This window comes from Leptonychotes weddellii, chromosome 15, assembly GCF_054177405.1.
Source record: "Leptonychotes weddellii isolate Sample4059 chromosome 15, ASM5417740v2, whole genome shotgun sequence".
NCBI classification, from domain to species: Eukaryota; Metazoa; Chordata; class Mammalia; order Carnivora; family Phocidae; genus Leptonychotes; species Leptonychotes weddellii.
Genome location: NC_138383.1, coordinates 29834229 through 29846252, shown reverse-complemented (window position 1 = coordinate 29846252; position 12024 = coordinate 29834229). Strand labels below are relative to the sequence as shown.

The 12024-nt window shown below is 62.7% G+C and overlaps 1 protein-coding gene across 1 annotated transcript; it reads left to right on the top strand.

Moving 5' to 3' along the window:
* The first annotated feature begins 1458 nt into the window (after positions 1-1458).
* Positions 1459-10919, top strand: TBX2 (T-box transcription factor 2). Its single transcript, XM_081806035.1, has 7 exons — positions 1459-2185; positions 3325-3592; positions 4569-4715; positions 5927-6003; positions 6104-6267; positions 6726-7363; positions 9503-10919. The coding sequence occupies exons 1-7, from the start codon at positions 1791-1793 to the stop codon at positions 9953-9955; spliced, it is 2142 nt and encodes a 713-aa protein (XP_081662161.1). The 5' UTR covers positions 1459-1790; the 3' UTR covers positions 9956-10919.
* The last annotated feature ends 1105 nt before the right edge of the window (positions 10920-12024 follow it).

The window sequence follows — 12024 nt, the reverse complement described above, 5'->3', positions numbered from 1 at the left end:
GCAGTGTTGCCTGGGTCACTGTTGGATGTGGGCTGTACGCGTCTACCACGCGGGCACAGGGCCCTGCCAGCCGAACTCGCCCGCACTCATATAGGTCCTGCGGGCAGGAGTGTCACCTATGTGTAGTTATGTGGTCCTTCTTGTCCTTTAGAACACGACCACCAGGAATCAGTCTGAGTGTCAGCGCCCGAGCCCGACTCAAGGCAGGTGTGTGGCCTCTTCACTCCCTGGGCGCACTCCTTAAATTGCGGCTCACGCCGCGCACAGTGGGCACCACCGTACTGGGCACAACACACACACACACACACACACACACACCATAGGGCGGGGGGAAATAGTGGGGTTCCTGAAGAACCAAGACTGGGGGGGGCGGGTGGATTCAACCACAGGTGTGCGCAGACCCTCCGACCCTCACACTCGTTGCTCCGAACTACTGAACTTGGGAGACCTACGCTTCGGAGAGACGGAAACAAACTGTAAGAACGTGGCGGAGAGCGGAGAGACGATGCCGCTGTTTAGGATGAGGGAGACTTGGGTCTCCGGTACCGGATGCGGCGAAAATTCGTTGGGTCGCGGCTCAAGAATCTGGGAACCGGGATCAGCCCGCGCCGTGCCTCCCTGTGCTCGGCGGGAGATGCGCTCACCTTCCTAGCCCCGAGGACCGGTTCTCCGGGCCGTCGGAGGGCTCAGGACTGGATCCGGGACGCAGACAGATACTGGGCTGAGTTCAGGGCTTGCCGGGAACTCCACGTTCCTCCCGAGTCTTCCTGTGAGGGGGAGGCGCGGGCCAGGGGGTACCCGCGTTTCCCGAGCTCAAGGCCGCGTCCCCCTCCCGCCCGCGCCGGCCCCGCCGGGGTTCTACCACCGCTCCACTCACCGGCTCCCGCCACCTGGGTTCCGCTCCAGGACCTCCGCCGCCCGCGCCTCCCGACTCGCCCGCCCACCGGCGTCTCTTTCCAGCCCCCGCCGGAGTGCAGGGGCCCCGGGCGGCGCCGCAGCGGAGAGCGGGGTCGGAGGCCAAGCTGGGGCGCGGGCCAGAGCGGCCGGGCCGCCGGGCGAGGGAGAAGGAGGGCGCCCCCTCTCCTCTCGGGGCCGTGTCAATGCTTTGCACTTGGAGCCGGCGTGCGGCTGGGGGTCCTTCCCCAGGGCCCTGGGACCCGGGCGCCCGCCGCCTCAGGCCCTTTCGGCGGGTCGGGTCGGCCCGCCGCGCTTTCCCGTCCGGGCGCAGGCAGCCGCGGGCGCGGGCGGCGGGGTGGGGGCCGGGGCAGGGGGAGGGGTCTCGGGGCCCGCTGGCCCGTCATTGGTTAATATTTTATTCTGTTGACATGTTTTCTTACTGCTGAGGCTTCCGACACCTTCTCCCCGGCCCCCCCTCCCGGCCGGAGCTTGGCTTGAGCTGTCAAAACCCCGCCCCCGGAGACCCACAATTGGTCCAAAAAGCGTAAAATCAGCAATCAAGGGGGGCCTGGCTCGTTAGCGCAGGGGATCCGAGCAGGGCAGGACATGTGAGATAGTCACAGTTTTCCAGAGATCACGACAAGATCTAACCAGTCGCGCGTGGTCCCCGGCGCCGGAGCGGGCCAGCCCAGCCCAGCCCCGCTCAGAGCCCCCGCCACCCCCGCGCCCAGAGCCCAGAGCCCCTCGCCGTGCGCCGGACGGGGAGCCGGGAGAAGCCGCCGCTGCGCTTGCCACCCGAGTCGCCCTTCCTCCGCGCGCGCCGCCGCCCGGGCCGGGGGTCCGAGCCGCGCGCCCCCGGCCCCGGCCCCTGGGCGCCTGGGCCGGATGTCCCGATGAGAGAGCCGGCGCTGGCGGCCAGCGCCATGGCTTACCACCCGTTCCACGCGCCACGGCCGGCCGACTTTCCCATGTCCGCCTTCCTGGCGGCGGCGCAGCCCTCCTTCTTCCCGGCGCTCGCACTGCCGCCCGGCGCGCTGGCCAAGCCGCTGCCCGACCCGGGCCTGGCGGGGGCGGCGGCCGCGGCGGCCGCGGCGGCGGCAGCGGCCGAGGCGGGGCTGCACGTCTCGGCACTCGGCCCGCACCCGCCCGCCGCGCATCTGCGCTCGCTTAAGAGCCTGGAGCCCGAAGACGAGGTGGAGGACGACCCCAAGGTGACGCTGGAGGCCAAGGAGTTGTGGGACCAGTTCCACAAGCTGGGCACCGAGATGGTCATCACCAAGTCTGGGAGGTAGGGCGGCTGGCTGGCTGGCCGGCGGGCATGCAGGCGGGCGGGCGGGCTGGGGCACCCGACAGCACCGACCAGCGCCGAGCCCGCCGCTCGCGGCTCGCGGCTCCCGGCTCCGGCTCCGGCCCGGGCCCCGGCGCCACGCTTAGCTCCCGCAGACATCCAAGTTGACTTTTCTCATTTGGCACTGAGCGAATTTTTTAAAACTAAACCATCAAAATCTCCCGAATGAAATAAAACGAAAACACGCTCCTAAAGAATAGTCCCAACCTTTCTGAGTCCCAAAGCCGAGGAGGCCCCGAGGCTCGGCCCCGGGCGGGTCTCCGAGATCTCGGCTGCGGCTCCTCAGCCCTGCCGCCTCGCTCTCCTGCCTCCGGGTCTGGCTCTCGGAGCTCCGGGGAGGTGCAGCATCTCCCGGACTGTCCTCTGACCCTGGAATCCAGAATGAGACTCGCACCATGCTAGACCCAGGCTGGCCAGCTGATTCCAGCCCGCCATTCCGATCCGGCAGTAAGCCCCGAGCGGGCCCAGCTGCCGCCTGACCTGGGCTGGGAGCCTTGTTCGGGCCCACGGAGCGAGGAGCTCCCTGCTCACACACCGCTCTAGGCCTTAAAGCCAGAAGAAAATCACAGTCCCCACGCCTCCACCCTTCGACTCAGCCACCGAGAATCCAGGCCTCAGGTTCACCCTCTTCCCCCGAAACTTAAGGTTCTTGTTCGGCTGTAACCCAGTTCCCCAAGCAAACATCTTCTGGTTTTATTTTTGGGAGTTTCAGTCCCCGTGGGCATATCCCCTGAATGAATTTTGGGGAGATTCAAAAGAAGCAGGTGTAATTCTAGGGGGGCCTGGATTTCTTTCCTGGACATCGGCTTTCATCTGGGATGAGGGAGAAAGACAGTCACCAGACCTGAGGATAGGGCCGATGGGAAACCCTATAGTAAGAGAGGGTTTGACAAGCGGAAATGGGATCCCCCAGGAATAACAACCACAGGTGGGGTCTCCCAGGCAGTGAGATGGGGGCAAAGCAGCGACAGCAGGGAAACACAGATGGGGAAGCTCCTGGCAGTGGTGCGTGCCCGGGAGTGGGGTCCTCAGACATAAAACCGGGTTCCATGGAGTCTTCCCCTTCCCCTTTCCCGCAGGAGGATGTTTCCCCCCTTCAAGGTGCGAGTCAGCGGCCTGGACAAGAAGGCCAAATACATCCTGCTCATGGACATTGTGGCCGCTGACGATTGCCGGTATAAATTCCATAACTCGCGCTGGATGGTGGCGGGAAAGGCCGACCCTGAGATGCCCAAACGCATGTACATCCACCCGGACAGCCCGGCCACGGGAGAGCAGTGGATGGCCAAGCCTGTGGCTTTCCACAAGCTGAAACTGACCAACAACATCTCCGACAAGCATGGCTTCGTGAGTGCTGGGCGGGCGCAGGGAAGGGGGTCGGATACAGCGCATCCGGTGCCGCAGGGGGTGGGGGCGGGAGAGCAGGCGGCGGGATTCCCCGGAGGGGAGCGCTGGCCGAACCCTCGGAGTGCCCCTGCTCGGGTCACTGCCCTGTGGCCTGTGCTGGCTGACGCTGGGCCCAGAGGGCTCCGCAGACCTGGGGAATGAAGGGGTTGTGGGGCGGTAAGCTCCAGGCTGCTCATAATCTCGGCTGGGGTCAGGCCTGCCAAAGCTCTTCCTAGAGCCCAGCGGGAGGCAGGTGCGACCGGGACTCATTTGTGCAGCCTCTGGTCTTTAACTGCTGAGCTTGGAAGTCCTGCCCCCGACCTCAGCTTTTCCTCGCCCTTCCCCTTGACCCCTGTCCCCATTTCCCCCCCAAACTAGGAGATTCAAAAGTTAAACCAGCCCCCTTCACATCCTAAGACTCCTTTCCCTCCTCCCACAGGCAGATGCCCCACCAGGAGGAGGGAGTTTGGGGGTTCTCTCCGTTTCTGCCTCAGCCAGGCCCCCAGTGAATGGGAGGGGGGAGTTGATGGGGCAAAAGGGACTGCCCATTCAGAGGTAGGGCAGTCGTTGAGCCCCTGGAAGGTCCACATCTTCTCTCGGTGGAGTTACTAGGGGCTTAGCAATGAGCCCAGGAAGAGAGGTTAAGAGTGGAGTTTTATGGGGTTTTTATTTTGTTTTATTTCTGTTTTCAACTGGGGTAATTTTTTTAAGTGGAGAAAGAGAAACTGCGATAAAGAAAACTGAGAGGAGAAAATAGAAGAAAAAGAAATATAGGCAAGAAAAGGGGCAGAGAAGACAGGAGAAAATCACAGAGGGGGGGGTGCAGGAGGCAGACGAAGAAAGAGACAGAGACTTGCAAAGAGCTTGGGTCCCCAGGGAGTAGAAGTGCTGGGGCCAAAGGCCGGGGGCTTCCGGCTGACCCGCGCCCTCCCCACAGACGATCCTGAACTCCATGCACAAGTACCAACCGCGCTTCCACATCGTGAGAGCCAACGACATCCTGAAGCTGCCCTACAGCACCTTCCGCACCTACGTGTTCCCGGAGACCGACTTCATTGCGGTCACTGCCTACCAGAATGACAAGGTGCGCTGGGTGGGCAGCGGGCCCAGGCCCTGTACCGACGCCCCCTTACACCTGCAGGCTCCAAGCCATCACTCACATCTGCCCCAAGCCGCCAGGACCCACCCTGCGCCCTCACAGCTCACTCCCCAGCACCAAGTCTTGCATCCGTAAACGCAGCACCCACCGAAATCCCCCAGGCTCCCTCCCAAGTCGGTGACACGTACACACAGGCTCCCCGGGCGCCCGAACAGCTGGGCGCTCGTTGGGGTGGGGATGTTTACTTAGCAATTAGCAGAGACTCCGGGACCGCGCTGACATTTTTACATTTTATTCGTTTATTTCTTGGCTCAGGGACGGGAATTTAAATGAAGAGAGGGAGCCTGAGGCAATCTGCCCTGGCTTCCTGGCGGCTTGGAAACCAGCGATAGGAACCCAGGGCCCAGTTTTCACTCTCCCAGGGGGTGCCAGAGGGCGGGACAGGTGACACAGCTTCCCAAAGCACCCCCCCATCCGACCAGGCCCCAACCCCTTGGGAGGTGTTTAGAGACTTTTCCTCTAAGTTAAAGGGCTTTTTCTTCTTGCTGCCTTTCTACACTCTCTCTCTAGAGGGGCAGAGAAGCACTCCCTCTGGGCCTGTGCCCATGTGTACCCCTCTCCAGAGAGTGTCCAAGTGCCCTGCCCGTCATTCTTTTTGTCTTTGTGAGACGATGTGTATGCGGGTATGCGGGCAACCTTTTGGGCGCCTTGGATACGTGTGGAGGTGTGCGGATTCGTTTGGTTCTGTGGGCACTTGTTTGTTTTGTCTGTGTGTGCTTGCGTGTGCGCAGGCCCGTGGGTGTGATCTGTGCCTGTGGTGTGGACTTGCGTGTGCTCTGCTGTCCCTGTGCGCGCCTGCTCAGATGCCCGGTTTGTTTAACTTGAGTGACCGAGTGGCCCTGGGTGCATGCTTGGGCAGATCTCTGCTCTGCGCACAGCTTTGGACTTGTGTGTAGAAGGTAAGAGAATATGCCTCGAATAAAGTTTTTGGAGGAGAGACCCCCGTGGCTTCCCGCGAGGCCCGCCGGCCTCACCTCGTCCTCCAGCTGGGAGCGTCCTATCCCAGGCGGGCGGGTACCAAGCGGACCTGCGCGGGTCTCTCCTCTCGGCCGGCCTCCTCTGACCTCGGGGTGCCCCAGGCCAGGCTGGAGGAGCCGCTTCCTGACCTGGCGCCGCCCCCTCCGTCCCCCCCGCAGATCACGCAGCTGAAGATCGACAACAACCCGTTTGCCAAGGGCTTCCGGGACACCGGGAATGGCCGGCGGGAGAAAAGGTGAGGGGTGAGCCAGCCGGCTCCACGGAGGGTGCCTAGGCGAGCAGGACGCGGGGCTGTGTGCGCGCGCCTCTGACCCGCTCCCTCCGCTCATCCCCAGGAAGCAGCTAACGCTGCCGTCCCTGCGGCTGTACGAGGAACACTGCAAGCCCGAGCGCGACGGCGCGGAGTCGGACGCCTCGTCTTGCGACCCTGCCCCCGCGCGGGAACCGCCACCCTCCCCGGGGTCAGCGCCTAGTCCCCTGCGCCTGCATCGAACCCGAGGTGAGGGTCGGGTGGTCGGACGGGGGTGGGGGTGGGGGCGGGGTGGAAGGGAGGGACTCCTCAAGGCGCCGGGCTGGCTCTTTGCTCAGCGTCGGGTAACCGGGTAACCGTCAGCAGTGTGTCTGGGACGGGGCATCCGACCCAGGCCTTCCCTGGGAGGGGCGGTCCCCCGTAGCTAGACGATCTGGCTGGACTCCGAGCCAGGCCCCGGGCGCTGTGTGACTCTGGCAGTGAGTTTCCTTTACACGGCTCCGTTTCTCCAGCTCTAAATACGGGGCCTGAGATTAGGTGACCTGCAGCTGCCCCCTGCCCGACGAGGATCTAGAAGCTCCTCGGAGGCGGCTTCCCCGAGAGCAGGCCTTTCCCAGTCTCTCCGACCCGGCCCAGACGCCGGGGGAGGCCTCGCGTCTGTCTCCTCCCGGGCCCCTGTGACCTCGCGCGTCCTCTCTCCCCCGCAGCCGAGGAGAAGTCGTGCGCCGCGGACAGCGACCCAGAGCCGGAGAGGCTGAGCGAGGAGCGCGCGGGGCCGGCGCTAGGCCGCAGCCCGGCCCTGGACAGCGGCAGCCCCCCTCGCTTGACCGAACCTGAGCGCGCCCGGGAGCGGCCCAGCCCGGAGAGGGGCAAGGAGCCGGCCGAGAGCGGCGGGGACGGCCCGTTCGGCCTGCGGAGCCTAGAGAAGGAGCGCGCCGAAGCGAGGCGGAAGGACGACGGGCGCAAGGAGGCGGGCGAGGGCAAGGAGCCCGGCCTGGCGCCGCTGGTGGTGCAGACGGACAGTGCGTCCCCCCTGGGCGCCGGACACCTGCCGGGCCTGGCTTTCTCTGGCCATCTGCACGGGCAGCAGTTCTTCGGGCCGCTGGGGGCCGGCCAGCCGCTCTTCTTGCACCCGGGACAGTTCGCCATGGGCCCCGGAGCCTTCTCCGCCATGGGCATGGGTCACCTGCTGGCCTCGGTGGCGGGCGGCGGCGGCAGTGGTGGAGGAGGCGGGCCAGGGGCCGCCACCGGGCTGGACGCAGGCGGGCTGGGTCCCGCGGCCAGCGCCGCAAGCACTGCTGCGCCCTTCCCTTTCCACCTCTCCCAGCATATGCTGGCATCTCAGGTAAGGCCTGTGATCTGGAGGGAGAAAGAGCGAGGTGGGCACAGGGCCCGAGGGTGCCACGGGGGCTCTGAGCTTCCCGCGGGCAATGACTCTGTCCTGGCAAGACCCGATGGACACTCTCCAGGACACCTAGATGCAGGGAGACTAAGACTGTAGGTCTAGGGTCTGGCCAGAGCACTGTTTCTGACTCGTGTGTGACTCTGGACAAGTCCCTGACCCTCTTTGGGGGTCCCTTCCCTATGCCTCCAGCACCGAGTGGCACCCATTAGACTCTTCCTCTGACAGACTGGATCTGCCTCTGGGTTTTGTGAAGTCCACTTTCCTGGCCTCAGGACGCTTCTCTTGGAAACAAAAACTCTTGGCTCACTGTAAGTCCCTGAAAGGCTTAGATGCCTGGAAAAAGGGAGTAGGAAAATTTGCAATATTTTCTGGACAATCGACCACCACAATGACCCACCTCTCAGATGCCTCTGGCGCCTTTCAGGCCCTCCAGGAAGTCCTCTGACCTGACAAAGAACAGGACTGTTCCTTCCCCGCCCCCCCCCCGCCTTGGGTCTCCCAACTCCTCCAGCCACACATCTGAGGGAAGAGGGGCTCAGTTCCCCAGGCCCAGGCTGAAATTCTGAGCTCCCAGGGGAGACTTTATGAAACTGGCCAGCAGCAAAATACGGAGATCCAACGGGGAGAGCGGCCTCTTTGGTTGCTTGGGTGGAATATTCCCTGTGGAAAGATTTGGAATCTCTACATTCATTTTCTTCCCTCTGAGGTTTCTGGCAAATTGAACCCTTGAGATCTTATCTTAAGGGAAGGAAAATAGGAGTTCAGGTCTCAGAAGGCTCCTTTGGTTCAGAAGCAGATACTTTGGAAGTGGGGGAGGGCGTTCTGAAATGGGTTTTTCGGCGTCAGGGATGTGTGGAGTGAGGGAAGCACTCACATCACGTGTATCTGTGGCTCTGAGATGGCAAGGCAGCCTCTGGAAAATGGAGCTCAGGGCTTGGAGGTTTAATGTGCATCCTTGATTCTGTGTGTATGCGAATGCCTCCTCCCCAGCATGGGTCATGGGGAAGTCAGGGCTTCTAGGTACAGCCTGGGCAACAGGTGCAAGACCAGGTTGAGAGTAGGCACTCAGGAGGCATCACTGGGTATCCTGCTAGTGGTCACCTTCCTGTGCCAGGGTAGCCTGGCCCTGGCCATCCGGTAGAGCCAGCTTTGGGGAGGTCTGAAGCCTCCCTCCTTCCTCCCCACCTGAGATGCCAGGACTGAAAGCCCAGGAGGGCTTGACCTTCTCGGGAAGGATATTTTCTCACTCCTGACTAAGCTACTTCTTTCCTGCTCCCTGCTTGAGCCAGGCCCGAGGCTCCCTGGAAGCCCAGCGCAGTCAGCTCCCTGCACTCCTCCCCATACCTTCATACCCTGGGGAGTGAGCCATTATCTCAAAGGTCAGATAATCCAAAAGTCGGGCCTCACGGACTCAGACGGTGTTTAGCCAGGGTCTCCTGGCTACTGTGCTCTCCACAGGCAGACTTTGAATTCCTTCCTCAGTAGCCACTGAGGTGCCGCCAGGAGTTCTCTGTAGAATATCCAGGCCAGTTTATAAGCGGATTGGCATCTATGCTCTTCTCCTGGCCCAGGCAGGAGATCCCTGAGCAGGCAGGCAGGTAAAAGGAGAATTTACAGAGCTCCTCCCCTCCCTTGCCTGTGCTTCCTCAGTCCTTTGGGGGGCACCTGCAGAAAGCAGGGCTGGGGAGGACACTGCTCCAAGTGAGCAGAACCGCCCAAGACAGCCAAAGCTGCCGGCTTGCCACCTGGCTCTGTGCCTGCCCAGTTTCCTCCGTCGAGGCCTTTGCCTAGTTCGGCCACCTGGCCTGTCTTTCCCTCACTCGTACTGTAATACCTGGCACAGAGCTGGACGGCGCCAGACCTCTGCCTCATCACCCGAAGTGGGCTCCCTTCTAACGGGGTTTGGCCCCAACATCCTGGCTCGTGCCTACCTGTGCTGCTTGGGGTTACAGTTCTGGGAGCTCTGGGCTTCTATTCCTAGAACTGTTGGGTGCTGGTAGACCACCCCCCAGCCCCCAGCTTCCCCTCAGAACACCGCAGGCAGGATGCCTAACCCTCGTCTTGTTCTGTTTCTTTCAGGGAATCCCAATGCCCACTTTCGGAGGCCTCTTCCCCTACCCCTACACGTACATGGCAGCCGCTGCGGCCGCGGCCTCTGCTCTGCCAGCGACCAGTGCTGCGGCTGCAGCTGCTGCCGCCGCCGGCTCCCTGTCCCGGAGCCACTTTCTGGGCAGTGCCCGGCCCCGCCTGCGTTTCAGCCCCTACCAGATCCCGGTAACGCTCCCGCCCGGCGCAAGTCTCCTCACCACTGGGCTGGCGGCCGAGGGCTCCAAGGCTGCCGGCGGCAACAGCCGGGAGCCCAGCCCGCTGCCGGAGCTGGCTCTCCGCAAGGTTGGGGCCCCTTCCCGGGGTGCCCTGTCACCCAGTGGCTCAGCCAAAGAGGCGGCCAGTGAACTGCAGAGCATCCAGAGACTGGTGAGTGGGCTGGAGAGCCAGCGAGCCCTCTCCCCCGGCAGGGAGTCGCCCAAGTGAGGGGGCTGCCCAGCGGCTCCGCTGCCACGCAGACCTCCCGGGCTGCCTGCCCCTGCTGCTTGGCACGTGTACAGCACAGAATGGGTATTTATTTACATAAAGGAGCAAAAGCGGGCTGCAGCAGCCGGAACAGAGGCCCGCCCGACCAGCCAGCCAGGGCCTGGGACATTTCCCTGGGCCTCACAAGGAACCCAGCTGCCGGGAACGCAGTCGCTTAGGAGCCACTGGTCATGGTCCAGATCTGCTCCAGTGGCAAGGTGGCATTGGCCAGGGGCCCCTCTGGGTCCTCCGGCGCTGTGGGCAGGCCTCATCGCCCCACCCAGCGGCCTCTTCCAGAGCCAGAAGGTGCAGGAGTCAGGGATGGGAGCCTCGGAGAGAAGCCCAGAGCCCCTAGCCTTGGGCCTGGACCGCTTGAGAATCTGCAGTGAGGGATGCTGGGCTCAGTGAAGACTGAAGTCAGTGTAGACTTGAGCTGGGAGGGACCTGTTCTTTTAGTCCTCCCACTTCTTCCCCCAAAAAGACAGGCGCCCCTCCCACCCCTGGGTCAGCGGAGGGAGTGGCACTTCTGCCTTGAGTCCCCAGGGAAAAAAAAAAAAGATATTTATGAAATAAATGGTAATTTGTGTAAATAAGCTTTAAGGTTCCCAGAATATGCAAATTGGTATTAATTTATTCAAAGGTGTACATTGCTGTGTACATAATATCTAGAGATTAATTCATAGCATTTAAAATTTCTTTTCATTTTACATGAGCATCTATATTGTACAGGGCTTGGGGGGGGGGGTCCTTGGCTTCGGGAGAAGCCCCGACCCCCGGAGGAACTCCCACCCCGCCAGCCCCTCGGCCCCTCCGCCCGGGCTTTGCTCGCCCGGCCCGCGGGCTCCACCTCAGGTTTTCACTTTTCGCTACGGAGCGAGACGAAAAGACAAAAACGCGAGAAAACAATAAAACGCTGCAATGCGAAGTGAACGGCGCCGTGCGCTCTGTGGGCCGCGTGGGGCAGGGGCGCAGCAAGCGCGTAAGGAGGGACTGGAGGCGGGGACAAAACGTTGGGCGCCCCCTGCTCGGCGGCAGCTGCACCCCGGGGGCGGGAGCGGGCTGGGGCGGCCGGCGGAGCTGCGAGGCCCGGCGGCGCCTGCGAGGGCCGCGGGCTGGGCCGGGAGGCGCCGAGCCGCTTCGAGCCCCCCTCGCGCTTCCCGCGCCCGCAGCCTCCCAGGCCAGGGGCCGGGCTCCCTCTGCTGGCCACTCGCCTCGGGCCGCCGCCCCAGCCCCTCCGCACCGGGACTCCTGGCTCCGTCTCTGGGGCTCCAGAGTGGAAACGCATCCCCTTTCAGCGCCTCTGGGTAGGCGGAGCTGCTAAGATGGCTGCACCCTACTCCCTCTCTCCCTTTTGAGGAACTTGGCCGTGGTGCACCCGATATCGCGGACCCTAGAATCCTTTTCCATCTCTCTGCCTCCCGGACCTCAAAAAGCAACAGTTCTCGGGGCGCCTGGCTGGCTCAGTCGGTAGAGCATGCGACTCTTGATCTGGAGGTTCTGAGTTCGGACCCCCAGGTGGATGTAGAGATTACTTAGAAAAAAGGAAGAAAAAAGAAACATTTCTCCTTGTCAGGGTTGTTGACTGGAGTGGCAGAATCTAACCTGAGAGTTCTCCCGCGTAACTCATCTAGATCTCTCGGGGGTGTGGGGAGTGTGGGTCAATAGGCTACTACCTTTCCTGCCTCAGTTTTCCCTGGTATAATAACGGGCTTCGCGGGGCTATCTCTAGGGGTCCCACTGTGTTAGTCTCCATTAGGCACGTTCTTCCCCGCCCCCCCCCCCCGCCTCCTTCTGCAAGGACAGCTGCCTCCCATCCTTTGAGCTCATCTCTGCTTCATCCAGCCGACAGGTGTCTCCGGCCCCAAATCCTGGTAGTGGGAAGGGGTGGGAGATGGGCCGTCACTCCTTTAACCCACCCTTGGGTCTATCTATGCGTCACTGAGCCCCCACCTCCTTCCCCGTTCTCTCCTCTTTAAGCCTTGGGAGTCCGTGCAGCCCCGGACTTACACGCTGCCTGCCCACCTAGGGCA